Source organism: Lagenorhynchus albirostris, chromosome 5, assembly GCF_949774975.1.
Source record: "Lagenorhynchus albirostris chromosome 5, mLagAlb1.1, whole genome shotgun sequence".
NCBI lineage: Eukaryota > Metazoa > Chordata > Mammalia > Artiodactyla > Delphinidae > Lagenorhynchus > Lagenorhynchus albirostris.
The window spans coordinates 30,805,543-30,830,919 of NC_083099.1; the positions used below are offsets into that span (position 1 = coordinate 30,805,543).

Here is a 25,377-nt window from a genome sequence, read left to right on the forward strand (position 1 = left end):
ATTTGGTGACAAATTAGAATTCATTCCTGTGGAGAACTGAGAGTAGATTAGCTGAATTGCTTAGGCTTGTAAGACATGGCATGGACTGAGGTCGTGGGGGTAATTAGCAAATTGTGCATGGAATTGGTAAGCTATTAATAAGGGAAGTTTTCTCTTCTACCAGCTATATGGCTGGATGGGGGCCCCTTGCAGCCATATGCCAATCTGCTGAGACACTTCTCTCCATCTTCTCCCAGCCCACTAAGCAAAGGGTGGAGCTTTAAGATGGGGCTTCTCTGCATCAGAGCTGTACCCCCAGGCCTAAGAGCCTCTTTGAAGGGGCCTCAGAAGGTAAGGATCTCTCCAAGTACAAAGTTACCTCGGAATAGGGAAAAAGGCTCATCTCACCTTAAATATGTTTGAAACAAGCTACGTGGGAAACCTAGCTTTTTTCGCTGCCGCATCCCCCCACCCCCCGTAACTGTACATTCACGGACCCCACAAGGAAGCAGTCTGGAATGGTCTTCAGTGGCTTTTACAAATTTGGCCTGGATGTGAACTTCTCAAATGCAGTGTGTAAACCGAGCTCAGGGCAGATCGTGCGTTATCGGTGATTGTTTATGTTTATTTGCCAGTGACTTCTTACGCTGCATATTTGAGGCTTCAGAGCCTCCTATTTATTTAGTTCTTCCTTTGGGTCACTCCCGTGAGAGTGATTCTCACAAACTCTGCTTCTTGGGAGTCCCTGGGTCCGGTCTGTGTTTCCCTCCCTCCCTCCCCTATTAGGGGAAGAAGGGCAGTTATAAAGGATTCTCCTATAACGTGGCGTCTGGGAACACACACTCCGACACCATTCTATGTAAACCCAGACATGCTTCTGCTCATTTTAATTAGACAGATAAAATTAGCAAGGAGATTAAGGTAGAAGGAGAAATTAAAAATATTTAAATGTTAGGTGGAATTTACAAAAGTGAATTGAACATTGTGGTACAGGAAGGAATACAGAGAAACACAGACACATCTGAAACATTCCTCGGACGTCACACAGCTTAAGCCAGTCCCCAGACAAGGGAAGAAGGACTTGCCCTCGCCATCTTGAATTGTAGATTCCAGGGATTTGGAAGAACATTCTCCAGAAACACCTTCCTTCTCCTTCTCTTCAGGTGTCACCAAGAATAGTGAATCAGTCAGTCTCATTCTCGAATGTCCCACACTGCATCCAATTCAAACCCACTCACCTGTTTCCTGTCTGAATTTGCAAGCCCTCTGGAGGTTTTTTTCCCCCTTTTCATTTTATTTTTCTCCCTACCCTGTCTCCTCATTGAGCCAATAGGCCAATGGAGCCAATCAGAAAACCAGACCAACAGCATGCCCTGGCCCCTTTGGATCTTCCAGGGTCGAAGACTTCCCAGTTCTTTCTTGTTTGCATCTGTTACGAACAAGCGGTCATTTTATAACACAGACATACATAGGCGTGCCCTTGAACACGGAAACAGGTTTTTCTTTTTTTTTTTCTTTTTCCAATTTGTGGTTTCTTTTTTCCTTTTTGCAGAAAATGCAAACAAAAGAAAAACAAGGTTTCAATTGAAGGTACATCTCTTCTTCAATATGAAGACATTAATTGAATTGGTTGGATTCCCCATGCAGTGGTCAGCAAGGTCCTTTGGCAACTGACAGAACATCTGGAGACTCAGGAGCTGGGGTTTGTTTGAAGAAACTTCCCTACACGAGTCATGAGCAAAGGGAGATGGATGTGGGGGGAGGGTGAGGACTCAGGGAGGAGGACAAAAGGAGAAAAGAAAAGAATGTCATTGGTGAGGAAGAAAATGGGAAATTGCTTCTGTTTCTTCCCTCTACCTCCTTCCCTTTCTTCTTGTAGATGGATGACTCCAGCCCACCCAGGGTGGGAGCTGTGTTCACGCTTGGTGCCCCAGACACATATTGTTTTGTCTTCACTTCCGTCAAACATCACCTTTGTGTATTTTTATTCTTACATATTTGGTTTCCCACGTCATCTTAAACCTGCGTCTGTCACTGAGAAATGAAGGTTGCCTATTAGGAATAGGTCCAGTTTATTCTTCGTTGATGAGAATGCATTTCTCAGCTGAAAAGCCAGTCTCTCCAGGACATTCCACAGTGGTCAACCTCTGGTTCCCCCCGAGCCTGGTCCTTTTCCTTCCTCTCCTCCCCACAGAAAACGAGAGTTCTCATGCCATTGCCGTTGGTGATTGACTCATCTGGACCCTCATAGACAGGATGCTGTTCAGGATCTTCTTCTGATGACCTGCCAAGGTGACGCCTATTCTCAGGAGGTCTCTAGGTGGGAAAAAGCCACAAAAGAAGGCACGTTAGTGCTTTTCACAGATCAAAACTCGTCACAGAAGGCAAGCTCCTGATAATAGTGGGGTAGGCAAATAAAAGGGTTTAAACTCTAATGAGCCCAAGTTTACCCGAGTCTGAAAAACACCTAACTAGATATTCTCTTGCTCTATCTCACTTCCTCCAAGCAGTGGCCCCCACCTCCAATGCCCCCTCCAACTTAGATGACCCTGGAAGTGCTGTGCCTTGTTGCTTGCCTGCGGGTTCTGGAGCAGCCCTTCCTTGTGTCCATGACCCTAGGTGGGCTAGAACTTTCCTCTGCTATTTTTTTTTAACAATGCAAGCACACACTGTATGGGGCTTCAGTTATTCTGTGAGGTTTCTGCCTAAATTAGTGATCGCCCACTGTGATTGAAAAGATGTGAGGCTTGCCTGGTTTTCTGATGTTTTCCCCTGAGTTTCCATTTTCTGCCTCTGTTTGAATTTTAACGTCATGAATTTTTAAGAAGGGTGATCTCAAAATAACTTTCAAATATCTGCCCGAGCAGGAATCCAAGGAAGATGTTTAGGGTAGGGATTTGCACTGGATTCATCTCTGAACTGTGAATCTTAATATGAACAAGTTCATGGCTTACACTTGTCTTTGGGGAGACCCATACATCTTTTTTTAGTTAATAATATTACAGTACTTGAGTGCTTCCCATGTGCCATATACTAACTTATTTATACCTATGGAAGCATTTCATAAAAACTGTCAAACCACTCAGAGTCAATGATAATAATTTACCAGCCATCATTTCTCATGTGTGTCCTGCAGGCAGACAATAGGCCAGTTGCCTTGTATGTACTATTCCACTTACCTCTTAGCACAAACCAAGAGGTGGGCACTATTATTATTTGCCCCTTTCTAGAGTAGGCCTCAGAGAAGTTAAGTAACATGCTCAAGATCACACAGCAGGTAAGCAGTGGAGGAGCTGGGCTTCAAATTCAGGATGGCCTGGCTCTCAGCCACCCTGCAGGGCTGCTCTCAGAATTCTTCTAACGTCCTGACTGTATTCCCTGAGGACCCCCCCTGCCCCAGCCGAGCAGATCGCTCTGTGCACTGTGCACAAGGTGTATGAGGAGGCCCCTGTGCTGGGCCCCCGTCCACAATGCCTGGGCTCTCCTGACCCCTCCTTTCAGCTGGCTCTCAGCCCCCCGAGGGCTGTCACTGGTCTAGATTGTCAAATTGCCCACGTCTTTTCAGCACACAAGTTTGAGAGGTATGCTTGGATTTTGAATTCACAAATTGTCCCTCAATCTACTTTATTTACGTACACATATTCTTTTCCTGCCTTTTTTCTCTCAAGTAGCAAACGAGAGTGCTCCAATAGTGTGTGGACATTTTTTACTTTGAAGTAAATCCCTTACTTTTCAGTTTCACTTTCCTTTTATTTTTCCTCTAGCTCTTCTTCATGTGGCTATTCCCAGACTGAGGGAATTACTCATTTGACTCCTTCAGTTTGTGGGGGATCGGGTGATGATGGTCCTCGTACGCAGCCCCATGACAGTGGGAAAGCAGGCGCAGCCCTGCCTTCATGGACGCCCACTCTGCCCCTGAGCCCAGGCATGCTTTTCAGCTCTGTGGGCTGGGAAAGCTGGTTCTCCACTGGGAAGGGGTTAGTGTTTATTTTTGGTGTCTGACGATAACTCATAATGGTAAGGACGTTTTTAGGCATCACCAGGAAATGAACTCAGGTTTGAAAAAGTGAATTCTGGTGTTTAGTGGATCCAAGGCTAGAGGCACATCCAAGTCATTTCCTGGGAGAAACTGGAGGTTCCATCATTTCAGGCAAGAAAAAAACTTGAGAGACATGAAGCTGGACTCTATGAATACTGACTGCAGAGCAGGAATCTGGGTTGGAAGGCTGAGTTTCAATAAGCCATCCCCCTGGGGCTCAACTGCTCAGGATGGATGACCCCCGCCTCTCCCCTGGGACTCAGCAACGGGCCTGCCCCAGCAGGGAATCCCAGCACCCAGCACTGAACCTGACACAGAACAGGTGATCAATAAGTGTTTGTCAACTGCCTGGCGGACTGATTTATCCTCTGTCAGGGAAACTGTGTGTCATAGGCTACCAACCCTGGTGCTGTTAGTGCATGTCACAGCCGGGCAGCTGGTGAGGTCCCTGCTCTGTGTGTGTGTGTGTGTGTGTGTGTGTGTGTGTGTGTGTGTGTGTGTATTCAAAATTTGACTTGCCCACTCTAGTCCAGTGGGTCCCAAGCTTTGCTGCACATTAGAATCACCTGGGGAGTTTTAACATCCTGATGCCCAGGTCTCACCATGTACCAAATGAATCAGAAGATCTACATTGGGTGTAGGAATCAGACATCAGTAGTTAAAGACGCCCAGGTGACTCCAGGGCGTGTATAGCCAAGTATGGCCCCATGTGGCCCTGGATGGACAGGCTGGAACGTATGGACCCGGCAGTCAGGAAAGCAGGCTTCTGTTCCCGCTTTGTCACTCCTGATGGCCGAGTCTTCAGGCACTAACATCACCTCCTTTCTGAATCGCTGAATAGAAGGGGTGGAACTAGATAGAGATTTCCCAAAATGCAGGCCCAGAAAACCCCACCCCTCCGAAATACGCTTCCATGGTATTTAATAATTTTATGTGGGTTTCTTTACTTCGGGATTTCTTATGGCCTTTACAATGCTAATATGTGGAGTGACTCTCCAAGAGAGTGCTAAAGTGTTCAGTATTTCCCAAATTTATTTGACCATGGGACCTTTTTTCCAAGGAGAACCTATTAACATTTCCCAGAGCGGGTACCGCTCAGAACATTCTTGGGGAAATGATGGACTACGTGGGCCTTTAAGACCCTTTCTGGCTCTCATCTGATTTGAATAATTTTAGTTTTTGTATTCTTCCACACTCTTATGGGGGTTGCAGCCTAGAAAATAACTAGTGGGGGATGGAAACGTCGGCTTATTTACAAGCGCTGTCTAAGCACGAAAACAGGCTCCCAGTACATCGGAGATTGCTGCTGAATCAGGCTCTGCCTCTTCCTGCTATGCTGTTTAAAGTGCTGGCTGGCTGTGTTCTTTCCAGCTGGATGCTCTCTTTGATGGGCTGAGTTTAAAAACTTAAACAGAGGAGAGACTCTCAGTGATTAGGCAAATGACATATGGCTGTGACTTTGAAGAACTCTCATTTGGGACCCAGAATAGATCTGGGCCTCCCCACCCCAGCCCTCCGCCTTCCCAAGGCGCTTCCCCACCAGGTCCGATTCTGCGCTGAGGTGGAGCCCTGAGGATGAGGCCAGAAGGCATGACTTGCACCACGGGTGATTGCAGGCAAGGAGCCTTGACCCCACCCACGGGCCGGACAGAGGTGATTCCCGTCACTCACTCCGACGTCATCTGGGTGACCAGCTGGAGGGAGGTGAAGCCGGCGGTGAGGAAGCTGTCCCTGTACTGGACCATTTTGATGGCACTGAGCCAGTCATCCACGGTGGTAAAGGCAGTGAAGTCTGGGATGGAACGGTCGAGCAGGGGCTGGGAAGGCCTGGAAGACAGAGGGGAGCAGGTGACCCCACAGCTGCAGGGGCGCATGGGCAGAGGCACACTCTGGGCAGACGGCAGACTTCACGGAGGTTCAGCACCCTTGGTGAGATGAGGATTATGCAGGAAACCCAGGCTGACCCTTCCTTCCCTACACAATCCTGAGCTTGCATGTCTTCTCAAGGCCGGGTGGCCAGTCCCCCTGGCTCTGGGCTCTGTCCCATGCCGGTCAGCCCAGACGGGCAGACTGGCACAGCAGGCAGTCTGAAAGGAAGAGAAGGACCACAACTCCTTTGTAAACTGAAATCTAAGAGCTTCACCAACCAAAGATATGCTCCTTTAACAAATATATAAAGTTCACTGCAACCTCTCCAAATCTATCGGTAACATTTTTTCCTCCGGGTTCCGTCCTCAGCTAACTGAAAGAAATAGAACAGAGCAGCCCACCACTGACCTTCTCGGGCATGTTCTCAAAGCAGAACCCCCCACCCCAGGTACCCAGTCCAGAAATCAGGGTACCATCTTCACATCGCCCTCTTTCAGCACCCATGCCCAACCCTTCACCAAGTCATAAAGATTTGACCTTCAAAATCTCTCAAACTCAACGCTTCTTTCCACACCGTTAGCCTGACTTAAGATGCTCTCTTCTCTACCATGGTTACTACTGCCATGTCCTCCTACCAACTCTGTCTTCATGGTCCCCTCAACAACAGGTCCATGTTATAGCCTGGTGCTCTTTAAAATATGGAGATGTGATCCTGACAATAACCCAACTCCTGACCTGATTCATGTCAAACCCTTCAGTGGGTGATCATTGCTCTGAAAACCAAGCTCCGAAGTCTTAGCAGGGCCTAAAGGCTCTGAGTGTCTGGCTCTCGCCCACCTCACCAGCCCCAGTCCCCACCTGGTCCCCCCACAAACTGCACTCCCAACACGCTGGCCCTGTCCTTCGCACACTCAGGCCTCTGCACATGCTGTACCCTTGATCTGGAACCCTGACTCTCTACTCCCATCTTCCTTTCATTCAGTTAACGCACCCTCCCTCCTCAGCTCGCAACCAAAATAACAGGCATCAGGGTCGCCTCCCTGACGCCAGACCAAGGTGTATGCTCTCCAAACATCAGGCGCTTCCCTGCCGCACTGGCCAGTGAAGTCTCAATTTGTATTTCTTTGGGCAATCATCTGATTAATGTTCGCTGCTCCTAAATGATTCTAAGCTCCATGAGGGCATGTCTATCTTGCTTATTCTATACAGCCAGCAAGGGCACAGTGCTCAGCACATAAGCACCCAATAAACTCTGGTCGAAAGGATGAATTAATAAATGAGTTCACTCTGCAAATGTAAAGGAGTGATGTACAGCTGACTGTGGCTGACAGCTGACAGTTCTGTGCATTTGCTTATAACAAATCCAACTGCTCTGAATTTCTTTGTCCCACATCAATCAGGGCCTTTACCTGTTAATAGGTTGGCCAAGGTTCCAAGTCTGCAGCTCCACCTGCCTCATGCGCTGGTGTGGTTAACAGAAGGGGTGCCTTCCTGAAACAGGATTGCCCACAAGTGGGGTCTCATACCAGTCAGACCAGATACACTCAACTACTACAGAGCCCAGTGCCCAGCCCATCTGAGGCCAATGGAAGGTAGAGATACAGATATGTTATCTTTTCATCTGTCTACAGCGCATGCTGGAGGCAGGGAATATTTCAGAGAGATAGAAGAGAAAAAGGAAGGGAAGAGTCTTGGAACTTCTTCCATCCATGGATAAGCTCAGCTGTCTCCCCCTTGATCTCAGTAGACTGAAGGCTAGGAGCCTCGCTCTGGGCCCTGCCTGACTGTGAGACCACTCACCCCTAGGAGCCACCCGGTTCCACTACACTCACACGGCGGTGATGGTTGCCACAGTCTTGAGACTTGCTGGGTTCCGGATCATCTTGTCCAGGGTGTTGACAATCTCTGCAAATCGGGGCCGGCTGTTGCGGTCTTTTTGCCAGCAGTCCAGCATGAGCTGGTGTAGAGCAGCTGGGCAGTCCATGGGTGGGGGCAGCCTGTAGTCCTGCTCAATGGCATTGATGACCTGCAGTGACACACATGGGAACAGGTGTGATTGGTGATGAGCAACCAGCCAGTCATTCACAAATTAGCTTCCGAGGATGGAGCCTCCTTACCCCAGGCGCCCCACCTTCTGTGCTCCTATACCTCCCACAGTAAGAGATTTTACATGTACTTGGCTTTTCCCCCTACACTAAGTTCCCAGAAAGCAGGGTCCCCCTCTTCTTGTGCCTTTGTGTCCCCAGCACCTGGCACAGGGCCTGACACGCACTAAATGGCTGTAAATGTTTACTGAAGAATGGTTTGAGCTTCTCCCTGAGAGGACGTCAGGCCCAATTCTGCCTTATTGGCAGCTGGTGGCACCAGGGCAGATGAAACAATGGCACATGGGAAACGTGCCAACTATTTGCGAAGGACACCCACCAAAGCCCGTCGTGACCTCATCCTTTCACTGCTACGGGAAAAGAAAGTGGGAGAAGGGATCACAATTTGATGGAGAGCCTACTCCATGCCAGGGACCCTCTAGATGCTTCCTAGGCACTTTCTGCCTTAACCTTCACGAGGCAGCGACAGGAATTGGGTAGAAGATAATCTAGTTAAACAAATTGGTTCGGTACAATGACAACAGTGGAAATAACAAGGTGATCCAACATGAATATCTCCAATCAGGTTTTGTTAATTTTCGCAGGCTCCAGGGGACAGTTTTGCAAAGATTTTAGGATCTTTAAGTCCTTTTTCTGTTCTTCAGATTGTTGTGTTTTTCACCCTTTACTTCTTAATTTCCAATTCATTTAAAACAATTATGCCTGCTCTGTAATTTATTATAACACAATGGAAGCCCAGGAATACAATGCAGGCCTTAAGATGTTACAAAAATGTGCCTATTGAAATGTAAATATACTCACATTGTAATATTAGGCAAAACAGCAGGCTGCATAAGTGCAGGTATGGTATAAAGCAGGTATGGTATAAGCTTGCTTTTGTAAAAAAGCAAGAATCAAAACAAAACAAAAACTAATAATTACACACATGCATAGAAAAGTCCTTGGAAGGATCTGTATCATGGAACTAACGGTGGTTGCCTCTGGGCAGGTAGAAACATGAATGCCCTTTGTGTTTTTCTTTTTGTTTCTTTGTATGTTTATTTTCTATAATAATTAGGCATTGACTTTATATTAATATAAACAGTTAAAGCACCTTTAACAACATAGGGAATAATTTGGAGTTCAGGGATTTTCAGGTATTTTTGCCTCTACTTTAAAAAATGTCAGATTCATTTCAACTGATTATTCTTTTTTTTTTACTTTGTAAATTGGTCAGAAAGTGAACATTCTCAATCAGTTTATAGTTTTACAAATTCTATGCACAGGATACAGGGCATGAGACGGGGCATGAGATAATATAATAACCTGAAGTCATTAGAGATAATCAAGGTGTATTATTCCTTCTATTCGATGTGGCAGAAAAACAAACAAGCATACAAGCCACACCAATGTGACCACTTTATAAAAAAACAGCAACTGGGAATATGCACTTTTGAATAATATTTTCTACCACTAACAAATGTTTATCTTAGCCAGACTGTTGTCAGTCAAATTACCTGTTATCCTCTGAGGAGGGCATTTTAGCCCTATTTTCCCCATGAGGAAATAAATGCACAAACAGGGAAGTCATTTGCCTGAGGGCACGAAGCTAGTAAGGGATAGGGTTGGGAAAAAAATCACAGGGGTATCTGAGTTTAAATTTTTTTTAATATTTATTTATTTATTTATCTGCACCGAGTCTTAGTTGCAGCATGCAGGAGGATCTTTGTTGTGACATGTTTAGTTGCAGCGTGTGGGCTCTTAGTTGCGGCATGCTGACTCTTAGTTGCCGCATGCATGTGAGATCTAGTTCCCCGACCAGGGATCGAACCTGGGCCCCTTGCATTGGGAGCGTGGAGTCTTACCCACTGGACCACCAGGGAAGTCCCTGAGTTTAAGTTTTGAATACCTTGAGACCCACTCTTCCTAGGCTCTGTGGGGATGCCACAGGAATCTCAGCCTGGAGAACAGTCCTTGGAGCTATTTGATGTCTTCACGGTAGGAAACAGGGGTATGGAGCTAAACCAAGTAATCCATGAGGATGAATAGCCTTGCTTAAAACTGGCATCCTTTCCAGCTCCTTCCAAGCAGCCAGATTAAGGGGCCCTGTCACAGAGTCCCCACTCACCAAGGGGACAAGTGGGATTACCCACTGAATGGCCCCACGAGCTCTTTCTGGGCTGCCTAAGGACAAGCTAGGTGGGACCAGCAGGAGGGGCTGGTGTCCAAATTCAACTTCTTTGGGGGGTTAGGGGCCCCCAAAGTCTTCCAGTGTAGGGAAGCTCCTGTTCCCCTTAAACCGCTGGCATTGCTGCCCAAATTATTTGATGACCAGATTCCCAAACACAAATGTTCCCCCCAACAAGATTACTCTCCCATCTGCCCGTAAGAGGAAGGAGCCCGCTAAGGGGGCGCAACTCAGAGGTGTGACCAGCTGACCCGAGCACTCCTGGCAGAGCATCGAGAGACTGGGGACCCAGGCACGTGCCGACTCTTCCATCTGTGAGCTTTAGACTGGACGCCACTAAGCTGCTTTTCCCCCATCTCTTCTGCAGGCCACCTCGTTGGAATTTTTGGAACACCATCCTGGCATGTGTTTTTGTACTTCCTCTGTTTGTTTGACGTGCTGACTTTCCTTTTAAGAGGACATCAGAGAGTCACTGATTCCTCCTCCCTGCAGGTCCACAGGAGTGTAGCCCCACGCACTGTGTTAGTGATGGTATGGCATTGCCATCAAGGGCATAGACCTTGGAGGTCTGGGTTCAGATCCTAGTTCCATTTCTTATTAGCTCCAGAAACTTGGGAGAGTCAGTTGACTTCCTGAAACTGCACAGATGGGGGTGTTAGAAGGATTAAATGACACAGTGAGGTGATGAGCATTGAGCACCACACATATGAGTAGAAAGAATCCCATCATCACATGGAGGCTGTCACTGCGGCCACGTCTATCACAGTGGAGGTCTTCTCTTCAAAGAGGGTTGCTGTTCTGCTGCCGGCCAACTGGAGGTCCAGGAAGATGGTGTTTGGGAAGCTCCCAGCATGTAGTGGGGACTTGGTAAATGCCACCTCCCTCTCTGTATCTCACCTTTCAGGAGAGAGGATAGAGGAGCCCCCTTCCCATGCTCTTGTTTACAAATGGGACTTTATTCCATTTGCTATTTCTTTTTCTTTTTTTTTTTTTTAATGTTTGGCCCCACCTCGCAGCTTGAGAGATGTTAGTTCCTGACCAGGGATCGAACCCATGCCCTTGGGAGTGAGAAATCGAAAAGCACAGAGTCCTAACCACTGGACCACCAGGGAATTCCTATTTGCTATTTCTTCTAGATAACTTTGTTGTGATTACTCGAGTAGATGCTCTGGGAGCGTTGACGCTTCTTGCACATATGAAAAAAACAAAAGCTTTACCCTCCACTCCAAAGAAAAAGTACTACGTCATTAATTGCTGTGTGGGTAATATTTATCTAGTCAAGTCTTTCTCTGAAGCACTATGCCTTTGGAGATTTTTGTTCTTTTTAAGGATCTGGGTGTTTTCTAAATTTTCCAAATACATATAACTTACAATCGAATTAAAACATCGTTATTTTGAAAAAGGAATTGTAGTCCTCTAATGGGGCTTTGGGATCACTCCCTGTCATGCCTGCTTCACTGGCAGGTATGGAGAAAACAGGTAGGAGGCAGGAGAACCACTTTCAGTCCAAACGCCAGTGACAGCGTCTGCATTGTGAAGAAAGATATGGCCCAAGCTTGGGGGCAGAGGGGGTCCTGCTGAGCAGAATAGAAAAATCAGAGTGAGTCCTGGGCCCCTTTCCTTGGTCCACAACAGGATGAGATAAATGGATGCTGAAAAGACTGGAGATTGAAATGAGATCAGATGGCGTCTCCAGACAGAAGGTGATGGCGAGTGTGGCAGCGAGAACCAGTCTCGGCAGCTGTCACGGAGCAGGGCTGACTTGCTTTGAATGGTCTGCAGCAACGGGATGGGGTGAGGGCTGCCTTTGCTCACCTGTACCCCGAGATGGCAGGTGCGGGTATTAGGTGGGGACCAGGGACAGGTGGTCTGGACTGGGGACCAGGGCTGGAGCTCCTCTGGGAAAGGAGCAGGGCCCCTCCCCTTGCTTTCCTGTCCCCAGAGGGGCTCCTGGCTGCCCCCAGACGTGCACTTTTCATTAGTGAAGTTGGGCGGTGGGCGGGCTTCCTCGACCTTCCATGCGGAGGGAGAAAAGTGGAGGAGCTCAGAGCAGTGGAGGATCCAGGGCAGAGGGGGTTAAGATGAGCTCTGATGTTTCAATAAAACCACAGCTTCTCCCCACAGACACTGCCACTCTCATTATCTCTGTCAATCAGATCCAAGCCGTAGAACTTCCAAGTTCTCTCTCTGGCTGACAAACTCTGTACATGTTCAAAGACCTTCCTGGGCTCCGGAAGCCCAATTACCAGCACTCTGACTTGCCTCTGCAATTCTCTTTCGTAAAGCCTTTCAATTGTCATCTGTAAAATCCTTTATTGCCACCACCTCAGTGGTTTCTGATGAGTTGGGCTGCAGCCCGAGCTGCTGGGAGCCCCTCCTGCCTCTCTCCCAGGCTGGGTCAGAAGATACCTTCTGAATGGGCAAAAGTCACCCTCCGCCTTCCACAGAGAGTGGAATGGTACTTGGAACAATGCTGAGAGGCTTTATTTTGGAGAAATACAATAAAATTAGAATAAACAGCTACTTTGCAGATGTCCTTATTCCCTTTGAGACCCAGCTCAAGTGTCAAATATCTGGAAACCTTCCTTACCTCCCCCCAAAATGTTCCCACAGCCCTGTGTATGTGCCACTGGGCTATAACCCCCCCCCCCCAAGAACAGAGCCGACAAGCACAATGCTTAGTCACAGTTAGCATACCCTGAGTGTTCGTTGAATGAATGATTTGGGAATTCTGGAAGTCTAATATCAGAAACTTCACTTGTTTTCAGCAGAGGTGAATGCATTTGCTGAGAATATCTTGAATGTCAAATCTTGCCTGTCAGAGTTTCATAATCCGTTCCATGTGTGCTGAATTGAGCTTAATCGGATTACAGTCTCCGGGCAGGACAAAATGGGTCTGCGTTTTCCGGCTAACGTTTATTACTCATCTAGCTGACAGTATGGACAAAACCAGGGTGCACTTGATTTCATGAAAGCAGCCTTGGCATCAATTCCAACACTTACCGATTTGACATGCTACAGGAGCAGAGACAAAGCATGGATAATCAGAGATAATAGAGGACCTAGATGCCACACATGGTCGGCAGCAGGACCTGGTTAAGGACGCAGCCATTTCACCTGCTCTGGGCTGAAGCCACTCTACCCACTGTCACGGCAGCACCCAGCTCCCATTTTGGCTCATTGGAAAGTGTTTCCTGGACTCCCAGATGGCCACCTTTCTCAACCTTATGAGCGACAGCCATGGCTCGGAATGTCTGTCTGGATAGAGGGCTGGCTGGGGGCAGACTTCTCCAGTTTACGAGTAACGAAGAGCCTACCCACTCTGTAGGTGCTTATGGGGTGGCTGGTTTCCCCATCTGGACTGGGCCAGCTCTGCCTCTTCTTGCTTGGAAGTTGGGAAAGATAATAACTGTCCCCCGAGGTGATGGGAAGAGCAAGCAGAGAACAGAGGTAACACGGACACTGCAGACTCTCCAAGGGGAGGGCATGTATTCAGAACACAAAGGAGGAGTGGCCCTGGGGAACAGCCCAGGGTCCAAGGCAGTGGGGGAATCCAGGTAGGATTTTGACTGGGACCTTACCAAAGCAAATCATCCTCAAAGTCTTCCTACCTTTTAGTAATTATGTAGCAAAGGGTCCCCTCTGGAACACCTCCCCAAAATGCCTCTGCTTAAAGCATCTCAGATGGCCCTTTCCTTTCCCCCTGTCCCTTGTGAGTGGCCTGGAGGGTTGTTGCTGACCTCCACTCAGACAGGTCCCCTCCTGAGGCCCATCTGAAGCTGACCAGCCTTGGGACTCTCACTCAGCACCTCCTTCACTGACAGGTGACACAGACTCCCAGAAGAGCGGATTCTCAGGAAAGAAGGGCTTTTATGATTAATTCCTCTCTTTAAAGCGGAGAGGTGTGAGTCCCAGACAGAAGCTGCAGCTGGCTCAACACAGCACATCTGTCAGAGCAGAGCAGCCTGGAAGCCAGGCCCGCCCTCCCACCAGCACGGCTTCCCTTCCTTTACACGTGATGATGGAGCTCTGAAGTGGGGTAAAATTTCCTGATTCACTTTGGGCCTGATCTATTCATGGTTCCTGGCCATTCGGAACCAGCCCATTGTCTCCTGCATTGCCCTGGGCATCTTTACAGGCTTTGGGGTCATGCTGGGCTCTTTGATTAGTTCAAATATTGGTGCCAAGGGGATCCAATATCCCCTGCCCTGGACACCTCACGTTCACGTTCTGAGGCCCCAAGCAGAAAACAGATAGGTGGGCTTGGCATGCCATGGCCTGTGGGACCCCTGGGGTAAGGGTTGTAGCAGCCAGGTGCCACTGACACTCACATCTTGGTTGGACATATCCCAATAGGGTCTCTCTCCAAACGACATGACTTCCCACATGACAATCCCGTAGCTCCAGACGTCGCTGGCAGACGTGAACTTGCGGTAGGCGATGGCCTCTGGAGCTGTCCATCTCACGGGGATCTTGCCTCCCTGTGGGAAGGAGAAACCTGGTCAGCCCAACCGTAGGGTTCCTACCTGAAGGTGCGTGAGAATAAAGTGGGCACCGTGCCGTGACAGGCAGGTGATGCTCTGCTGTCCCGCAGCATGTATGAGTCACAACACTTGGGCCAGAAGGAAGCAAAACAAGCAAACACGAAGGTAGTGATTGGTAATACCTCCTGGGACACCCCGGACTACAAGATCACGCTGCGCCGCCCCTCTGCCCCACTTGCCTTGTGCTCCAGCCCTGGGGGACAGGTTTTCCTCACTCTGCAGCCTGCAGGCAGCCCCAGCTGCACTGGGTTTACCGGGCCCAGAGCGGATAGATGCTGGCTCTCCTCCCTGCCCTTCTGTGCAGGTCGACATGCGGAGCTGCAGACACATTTTTCTAAAGGGCCACCCTTAGGTTTGTTTCTCCATTTTACCCTCCGATCCCACCCTGGGAGTTTCCACTTCGGCTCTCTGCTTGGCCCTTTGTTTGTCCGCCAGAACTTGGCCTGTTTTGTTTACCTAAGGCGTTGCTATCCATCCATCCATCCATGCACCCCGTCAACAAATAGGCAAGAAGCACTGCTTTGTGCCAGGCCCTGTCTGAGGAGCTGGTGTCCCAGGGCTGAGCCAGCCAGGGGCCCTGCCCTCAAGCTGGGCAGGCATGGGGAGGCAGACAAGAAAATAGAAACAATACATATTGCTAACAAGGTGGAAAGTGATGAGGGTGAGGCCAGGTGGATATGGGGTGTTCTGAGAACCAGAGGAAACTCCCTAACATAGGAAGGGGTCAGGGAAGGTGGACAGGAGCAGTCAGAAGGGCAGTTTTCTGAAGCCTTTGGCCAGGTGTGGATACCAGTACTGTCCCTTTCTACCTGTGTGACCTAGGGGAAGTTACCTAACCTCTCTGTGCCTCTGTATCTCATTACCAAAATGGGGGTAGTGATCACACTTACATAGTCAGGTCATCGTGAGGATAAGTGGATTACGCTCCATCTAGTGCTGGGGCAGGGCCTGGCATAGAGGGTCCATGCTATACACGTGGTACCTAGTTAATCAGGCAGAGTGTGGGGAGGAGGGAAGTCCAGGCAGAGAGCAGCATGTGCAGATGCTGGGGTAACAGAGAAGATGGTAACTGCCAGCAATGCAGGATGGCTAGAGCACGGAACTCTCACGGGGGAAATAGAGGGGAGCAGAGAGCAGAGCAGCTCTGTAGGGCACTGATGCCACTTACGGGGGTGGAGTTCATCATTCTCTAGAGCAAATGGTCCTCATTTTCAATTCTCCAGGCCAAATATTGGACTTCACTCCCACGGCCCCGTTGCGATGCCTGGGCTATGAGACCTGAAGATCCCTATCTCCTCCCCCTTCTCATCTGCCTCCTGCCTCAGCTGAAGGAGGTTATTTTTATACTGACCATTCCCACGATCTGTTCAAATCACCAGAAACATGTGTTGGACTTTAGCAAAAATACCTTAAAAATGTATAAGGGGAGGGCTTCCCTGGTGGCACAGTGGTTGAGAGTCTGCCTGCCAATGCAGGGGACACGGGTTCGTGCCCCAGTCTGGGAAGATCCCACATGCCGCGGAGCGGCTGGGTCCCTGAGCCATGGCCGCTGAGCCTGCGCGTCCGGAGCCTGTGCTCCGCAACAGGAGAGGCCACAACAGTAAGAGGCCCGCATACCGCAAAAAAAAAAAAAAAAAAAAGTATATATAAGTGGTTAATCTGAGCATGAGTGAGAGAAAAAGGAGCAAACTGCAAAGTGTATTTTTACCTGGTTTCCTACCCGGGGTCTGGGAGGAATAAAGGCTGTCTGGCCCCGACCTCCCCAGGCACACATCCAGTTTTCTGCCAAGAAGACAGCCCTGATTTCCCCCAGGAGATGGCAGGCTTTTGTGGTGGGAGACATTCTCAGCTCAAATGCCAGCAACGTGACAAATGCCTGGAGGGCAGGCTTGGGCTGCGAGGCAACAGGAGGCTCTGTTCTCACCATTCCCCAAAACATGAATGAATTTACTGGCTTTATCTCCTCGGTACCATGGCTGGGAAGAGAGGTGGAAAACTCAGCCAGCGAACAGGGAGTTGTCAGACACCTGAGGCAGGTGTCTGACAGCGCAGGGACCCCATGCTGTGTGTCCCCATTAGGGGAAGTGGTATTGCCACACCTGGAGGGCGCCTGGGGCTCCCCCAGAGGGGAGCGGTTTCTGGTCTCTCAATACACTTGGGTTACCTGAGGTAGGAGAGATCAGTGTGAGTGTGTGTGTGTGTGTGTTTGTGTGTGTGTGTGTGTGTGAGAGAGAGAGAGAGAGAGAGAGAGAGGGAATGAGACTCTGTGAGTGACAATTTACCAGTGTGTGTGACAGAGAGACAGAGAGAAAACTTGGCCGTGTAGGTCTGTGGGTAAAAGAGAGTTAGGGCTTATCTTTTATGCATCTGTTTGTGTCAGAGGGAAGAGGGAGGGGAGACGAAAGTGTGATTCTTCTGAACTTCAAAGAGGAAATGTGGGAGTCTGAAGGTGTCCTCTCTCCCGAGTCTGGAGCAGACCCCAGGGGCCACCAGTGACAGCTGTTGAGCCCTCCCTCCTGCATGTCAAGTAGCAGTGCCAGGCCCACTGACGCGCCTCAGCCCTCCTGCCACCTTGCGCTGTTGGGCCTCACTGAACACGGAGTTTGGCCTGTCACTACCCCGCCCCCATCCCAGCAGGTGGCAGAGGCTTTGAGAAGAGTGGCCGGACAGGCAGGTGACAGGTTGTCACCACCGGCCCCCTGCCATGAGAGCAGGGGGCGCTGACCTCCAAGGCAGCCAGGGGAGCATGGGGATGGGTGTTTTCCTTCTGGGAGTTTTCGATTTCCTCTCAGCCTTTCAAACATCATGTCATCAGCGTTGCCTTCTGATGCTCAGAGATAATTATGGTGATGATTATTTAACCCATCTTCAATGACATGAAAGGAAATCTATTAATGTAGAGGATGTGACCAGCTCCACGCAGGGGACTAGGAGTAAAGGAAGTGGGATAGTGTTGCAGCCACCAGGGCTTCTGTTAGTGAGGGAAGTCTTCTTGCCAGAAGAGGAGTCTGGACTGGAAAGTCCAAGGCCAAGGCATTCCTGTGACTGCAAAGTTCTCTGAGGGTCCCAGTTATTACCAATGCAGGCATGAGGAAGGGGCATAAGGAAGGAGTGGTTTGCTCTGTTGGATGGGAAGAAGCATGAGGGAAGAATTCTCAGGGGATGGAGAAAAGGCGAGACTCTCTGGAAGGAATCTGTGCCCACGTGGGCAAGAGGGGACAACACTGGGCTTGCAGAGAGCATTGTCTCCTGCAGAGGTTCCTCAAAGCACCAGATGACTCGATGCCCCCAGGGATGCTGAAGTCGCAGGTGTGCATTCGGCAGGGACCTGGTTCCCCCAGAGCTGCATCAGGGGGGCACTGTTGGGATGTGGGGGAGGGAGAAGAGGCGCGGAGGGAGAGGCATCTCACCGCTATCAGTGTACTTCCTACACTGACCTTCCAGGTAAAGCTTGGCATTGAATGGTTGTGCTGCCCAGAAATTCTTCAAAAGTTTAACATCTCTAAAAGTTTGCTTCAGGATAATCATGCCTTAATTCAGGTGTGAGACAAACTATAAAGATCGTGTGTGTGTTTTGTGTGTGTGTAATTTGATAAAGTAGGAGATGATGTCTGGCAGCAGATTAATTTTAACCTAGCCATCTGCAGGGGCACGTGCTGATAACTTACATCTACACCTGCCACCAAGAGTGATGCCAACAGGTAGAAGGTTCCAGCATAGAGGTACTTTAGTCCCTCAGCCTCAGCCAGCCTGCAACAAGCATCTATGCAGCACCCACTCTGCCTGGCACCCGGCTGGGAACCTGGCAGTGACGAGACTCAACCCTACTCTCAAGGAGTGAAGGATATCTCCAGTGCCACCCAGACAGCTCACTGCCTTGCCACAGTGACATTAGATAGGCACAGCTTGTAGCTTTCGTTTCTAGAACCCACCCAATTGTGGAGTTTTCCAGGCTAAAGTCTGAGCAGAGGACTGATTTCCCTTGCTAGTTACTTATCCTAGAGATGCCCATAAGGGTAATGCTTCTGTGTGTCTGGGCGTTGCTACAGTACTTTTCTCCCCCATCATGTGTGAGAGGAAGTCTCAGCAGGGATGTAACAGGAATCCAGACACTCATGAATATTGAGTATCATGATCATGGAATCATTGGAATCGTGCCTCATGAGGAATCCCCTTGGAGTGATAGGTTTATGACCGAGATCATCACACAATGGTCCTGAATTTCACAATGCTCACTCTCGAATAGGTTTGTAATATATAAAACATATGAGGGTTGTTTTGAAGATCCAACATTATATATACGTAAATCACCCAGTATATTATTGTTACCATTAAACAAGAATTTATTGAGAGTTGTGAGTTGATTTATGCACCCCCACCCCCAAAAAAGATACGTTCAACTTTTAAACTCCTGATTTTATTTGGAAATCTGGTCTTTTGGGATGTAACTGTAACCAGCCCCAAACTGGCCCCATTCTGTTTCTAGCAATATACTGAGTTGTTTTTCAGAGACAACAGAACAAAACTGCAACTCATGCAGCTGAAGCATACACAGAGGAGAAATTTTCGATCTCAAATAACACCCGGAACCAAAGTTTCTCCACCCCACAGAACCAAAGAACTGGGACATGACTGGAACCTGAATGCTGGAACCCTTTCAGATACTAAGGGTGCGCTGTCCATGAAGACCTGTGCTGAAGCCCCTTTACCATACCTTACCATAAATGGCCAAGTTCAAAAGCCCTCCAATCAAAACCTGCCCCACCAGTGCTTCCGTTTACCAACCATCCTCCCCTAATTCGAAGAACTGTGACCCAACCCTGGATCAGGGAGACAGATTTGAGAGCCTTGCCTCCTGTCTCCTTGCTGATTAACCTCACAATAAAGCCTTTTCTTTTCTCAAATGCTGGTTCCATGGTATTGGCTTCTATGCATGTCAGGCAGCAAGCCCTTTGCTCGGTAACATAAAGTAAAAGATGAGGTCATACCAGATTCGAGTGGTCCCTAAATCCAGCCAGTGGTGTCCTTATAAGGAGGCCATGTGAAAACACAGAGATGTAGGAGAGAATACCAAGTGAAGATGGAGGCAGTGGTGGGAGTGATGCACCTACAAGCCAAGCAACTGCAAAGATTGATAGCAACAGCAACCACCAGAAACGAGGAGAGAGAGGCAGGGACCAGACTCCTCCCTGGAGACTTTGGAGGGAATATGACCCAGCCAACACCTTGATTTTGGACTTCTAGGCTTCAGAACTGGGAGAGAAAAAAAAAATCCTGCTGCTTAAAGTCACCCAATTGGTGGTACTTTGTTACAGCAGCCCTAGGAATGAATACATTGAGTATACACCATTCTACCAGGCACTAGTTTAAAAATACTGTTGTTAAATTCCCAGGTGGCAGATCCACCATGGGCTACTATTGGGGGTGAGGGAAACCTCTAACATTTAGGTGGAAGCCCACAGGGTCCTCTGTAATACTTCCTCAGCGCTGTTGCTCAGACCCGGCCAGTCTACTCCTTGAAGGACTGCCCTTTGCTGAGCAATGTGAGTGCTGTGGGGTGAGGGCTTCGAGGGACAGATCCTTGGCATCTCCACGGATGTGGACACGGGGACAACAGTCAGAAGGCAGTGCTGGAGCCACATCACTACCCCTACTCACTGGAGAGGCGTGACATGCCTGAGGGAGAACCACCCTCACTCCACCAGCAGTGTCCACAGACCCAGGTGGCCACTCCAGGCCTGGGGAGCTTTATCTTAATTGCACAACAGTAGCTGAAGGCCATGTCAATATCCCTTTTCCTGACATACCCATAAATACTAGCGTGTGCTTCTCAAGCTTGGTTACCCATTGGGAATCACTCTGGGGAAGGTTATTATTATTATTCTTATTTAATGCCAGTGGGTGTTCTAATTTCTTCAGAATCTCTGGGAGGGGTGCTCAAGCATTGGTAAGTTTTAACATGCTTCAGGTGATTCTAATGAGCAGTCATTAGTCACAAGCACTGGCCTGCAGCAGTGGTTCTCAAATTTGAGTGTGCATCAGACTCTCCTGGAAGCCTTGTTAAAACACACATCACAGGGGCCCTAACCTGGACTTTCAAATGTACTAGTCCTGGGATTGGCTTTGAGAATTTACATTTCTAACAAATTCTCAGTGTGGTTCCTATACTTTAAGAACCACTGGCATAGATCAATCCAGCATAAGTCATGGACTGAGTGAAGTCTCATCTCATATACCAACTCTGGTCGTTGTTAATGGCTGGGTTGAGAAGGATTCTGAGGCTTCATCTGGGCTCAGCATGGAATGCTGCCATGACTAATGAGTGATGCCTGCTACAGGTGAGAGAATAAGTAGCCTATATTTGGCAAGTATTTGCCTTACTGCACTGAACTGCAAAAGATCTTAAAATGATGGGGAAAAAGGCAATGAGCTGGCTTCCTCAAAGTTTCTGTCCAGTGTATCTATGACTCAAGGGGAATGGAGGGTGAACTGGGGTGAAGTTCACATCACATAGAGCAAGTGGCCCTCTGGAGTGGCAGGTTGAACACTCCCCCTTGAAGCGGTGACCATCCTGACCATGTGGCTGATCAGCCTTGGCTCTGTGCAGCCCTCTGTAGACAGTTCAGACACAGATGGCCCTGCCCTAGGGTGCATCCATGGGACACGCACTCCTCCTGCCCTGCAGTCACTGTGCGCTGCTCCCCAGTCACCGTCCACTGCTCCCCAGTCACCGTCCACTGCTTTGGACCCAGAGATCTAACGTGATTCTAAGTGTTAAATTAAGAAGGTATTTTAGAATGAATGTCTCTATTTAAAAGCACTCTGGAAAGTACACTGACCCATTATGCCCAACCTAATGAGCAAAGTGATGTTTCCAGATAAGACCCGTATCAGCCAAGAAGAAAAAGAAGTTTCTGCCAAAAAGGTTATCTTTCTCTAGCATTACCGGCTTCTAAGAGCCAGTGGAAATGGCTTCTGGCTGCTGGGTTGCAACTGAGTCTATATAATAAAGAGGCTGTTTCTAGTTCCCCAGGATGCCAGGAATTTGCATGAAAACAGTCTCTCAATCTTCTGAGAGAGTTCATCTGGCCCCGCTGCTTATTTCTTTCCAGAAGCCACGATCTTGATGGTGACACTGTAATTTATTACCATGCTAAGGATTATGATGCAACATACAGAGAATTAGAACTTTAGGTGGGAAACCGGCTGCATGGACAGGTGAGCTTTTGGAGAGAAGATGATCTCATTTGTCATGCAAGTGGCACACAGAACAGAGAAAAGGGCTGGGAGAAAAGACAACCCCAAAAGACACAATGCATTGGCTGCAGACAAAATTGTTTCTAAATAGAATGTTTTTCAAAGCTTTTCTTGAAGCATTAGCTGCTCCTCCAAAATGAATGACACAACGTATTTTGTACTCGTAATAAAATATGTGATTTGAATAGCTACAAATGGAGAGATTTACAGTCGGTGGGGTACGTGCTGCCTCTCCGCTGAGCTTTGTGAGCGCTGAAACCCTTCTGTGAGATGCTGGAAAGGTAATTGCAGCCCAAACATCATTTTCCAGCAGCGAGAGAAAGGCCTATTTGGACATAAATTAACTAAAAATATGCGGATGATAGTGTGTGTTTCATGTGTGAAGAACAGAAAGGCCACTTGGTGACGTTTCCCAGCTGGAAAAAAAAATAATAAAAAAACCCTGTTCTTCAACCAAACAGACGTTGTTTCTCTGTACTATACTGTCAGGGCAAACAGCTGTCTCTTACTATCCACCCCCAAAATAGCCCCCGATGGCTGAGATGTGGGCATTTCACTATATATTTTTTTATCACACAGCATTTCTCGAGGTTATAATTAAAAAGAAAGGGTGGAGAGACAAGGGCTAAAAATTCACATGCTGCCTTCATTCATTCCACAAGCCTCTCTGGGCAAGGTCAGGGTCAGTAGAGGGAAAGAGAACAAAACCACTTCTGCCCTGAGGAGGGCACTGTGTGGGGAATTCCACAGTGGTAACTGGCAGGGATGATGGGGCTTAGTCTCCCCTGGTGCAACCCCCAAGCCTGGGCCCCAAGAGGGTGGGGTGGGAGGGTGAACCTCTATGTGACCTCGGAATGGCCAGGTTGGCGGGGAGGGCCAGCAAACGGGATGGTCAGGCTTGAGGACGAGGGTGGCCAGTCACCGTGCTCTCTACCCTTCCTCGCCCAGGCTGGTCCAGGGTGTATTGGCTGCTTTTCTGAACATGGAAGGAATTGTGCTTTTCCCTGGAGCTGCCATCGCCACAGCTTCACTGCTGCCTGTCTGCCTCGCCCTTAGAGACCACAGTTCTCCTCTCCTTTTCTAGTGCATCTGTTTGCCTCACTAGTGACACCTGGCACCAGGTCTCTGTGGCTCCTGTCTCTGTCAACAGGCCCTGATGGCTTCCCCACCTTTGTCCCAAGTGTCTCCCCTGTGACCCTCAGGCAGGCACCCACTCTTCTCCCATTCTATTCCCACCTCTGTGTATGGAGACACTCGGGGCTTCCTGCCACTCTGAGGTAGTGCTACACCTCCTAGGGCAACGCGGCAGCGCTCCAGACGCTGAGCCGTGAGGGGAGGGCGCCGGTAGGGTGGATGCTCTGTCTACACGCCCATCCTGGGGACCTCTGTCCAGCTCTGCGGGAAGCTGAGGGGTTTATTCCTTGTCCTCACAGAGCTGACTAAGCCTTCAGTGTTTTCCCTCCTCTTCTGTAAGCATCTGACAGACTGTGGCAACCCATTTTCTCAGGTATACTAGGTCTATTCCTCGTCCGCAGGGTAATTTCTGGTGCCTCCCCGACGTCCACTGGCCATGCCTCTAGCCCCTCTTCCGGCCCCCACCCTCCAGCAGCTATTTTAAAATCATCAGTCACATTAAATAGCTTAAGTTCTTCTAGCTTCCTGAACTGCACTCCCTTCTTGGCACGGCTTCTCCCTCAAACAATCCCGGCAGTTATAACCAAGTCACTGAACCACTGTCTCACTGTCTCCACCTGCCAATAGGGATAATAATGCTTAATTATCTCAGAGGGGCATACGAGGTGCTGCTGGCTGATGCTGGCAGCGTGTGAGATGCGTGAGTGAGGCTGCTCCGCCTGTCTCCCGGCAGGAGCCCTGTTCCCCGGGCTGCCTGTCCTCTCTGGTGGCAGTGAGGGAGGCCAGGGAGGGCAGGGCCAGCCCCAAAGACCATTCGGGGAGACCAGCTCCTCCTGAGTCCCTTACTCATCAGGTATGTGAACCGGGGGAGGCGAGGAGGGTGGCCATGAGTCCACACCTGATAGAAAGTGGAGGGGACACTTGAAACCGATCCTTCAACTCCCAATCCCATGCTTCCTTTTCCTCATAGCAGATAATAGGAAAGAAGATGGAAGCGTAAATGGAGATAAATGTCCCTGCATATGGAGGGCAGGGGCATCTTTTCTCTCCCAAAGTGGGGGATAAAAAGACTCGTTTCTGTTTTGCTTTTACAGAGCGTGGAGCCCCAAACTCTCAGCCAAGGGTCCCATCCCACCTGTGCCGTCATCACACTCACACTGTCCAAGTCCCAGTGAGTTTGGGGCTACAAAAGACCATGGGAGTCTACTGCATTTCTGATGTTTGGGGAACCTTTGTTGAGGCATAAGAATACTAAAGAGTATCTCAAAATGAAATGAGAAAAAAAAATGTATTGCTTTCTTTTTAAAATAAAGCATTAACAAGCACAGTGTACTGACCGGGCATATGTTGAGAAGACTGGTGGTGGTGCCTGCGTAAGGAAAGGGATAGGGTTGTGCAGAAATCTCACAAACTGTGGCAGGAGTATACACGGGGAAAAACGTTTTGGGAAATGAACTTTTTTCCTACCAGAATTTAAAATATGCAGTTCTTAACATCACCGTGAGGAGCCAATGAACATCACGTGCTTAGATGTGGTACCCTGAGAAGCACACACCATCATTTATGTAATGCATGATGCAGAGCCTGGGTCTAATCGTGAGGAGAGATCAGACAAACCCCCAAAGAGGAAGCTACTATTACAAATAGGGGCAGTATTCTTTAACAATGTCAATATCATAAAAAATAAAGTAAGGCTGTGAAAATGTTCCAGATTAAAAGAGGCTTTAACAACATGACAACGAAATGCAATATCTGATCCTGGACTGGATCTTGTACTAGGAGGAAAAAGTGCTAAAAAGGACTTTTGGGGCTCAGTTAACAGTATTAGAATACAGACAGTAGATTTGATAAAAAGTATTTTATCCATGTTAAATTAAATTAAGTTGACAACTGTACTATTACAGTTATTAAGAGAATATCCTTTTTCTTAGGAAGTACAGAAATACACACTGAAGTATGTGTTACCTTATGGGGATAAAAGCCATGATGCATGTAGCGTGTCTTCCAAGAGTTTAGGAAAAAAAAAATTGGTCAGGAGCAGGCAAATAACAAAGAAATGGTGTGAAATGATAAGAATAGGTAAAGAATCTGGGCAAAGGTTATGTGGGTATTGTTTGTATTATCCTTGGAACTTTTCTTTAAGTTTGACGTTACTTTAAATTTTTTTAAATGTGCAAATTCTTTGGCCCAGTAATTTTTTTCTTGAAATTAATTTTATAGAACTATCTATATAAGTGTGCAGAGGCATCTCCTTAAGAATATTCACTGAAGTATTGTTTGAAA

General features: G+C 48.4%; 1 protein-coding gene across 1 annotated transcript in view; it reads right to left on the reverse strand.

The window, feature by feature from the left end:
* Positions 1-2,186: 2,186 nt before the first annotated feature.
* EPHB1 (EPH receptor B1) overlaps positions 2,187-25,377 on the reverse strand; it is a 290,260-nt gene continuing 267,069 nt past the window's right edge. The window contains exons 13-16 of the mRNA XM_060149500.1: positions 14,491-14,640; positions 7,720-7,913; positions 5,690-5,845; positions 2,187-2,295 (exon numbers count right to left, since the gene is read on the reverse strand). Coding sequence (XP_060005483.1) covers positions 2,187-2,295; positions 5,690-5,845; positions 7,720-7,913; positions 14,491-14,640 — 609 coding nt within the window. The remainder of the gene's footprint in view (positions 2,296-5,689; positions 5,846-7,719; positions 7,914-14,490; positions 14,641-25,377) is intronic.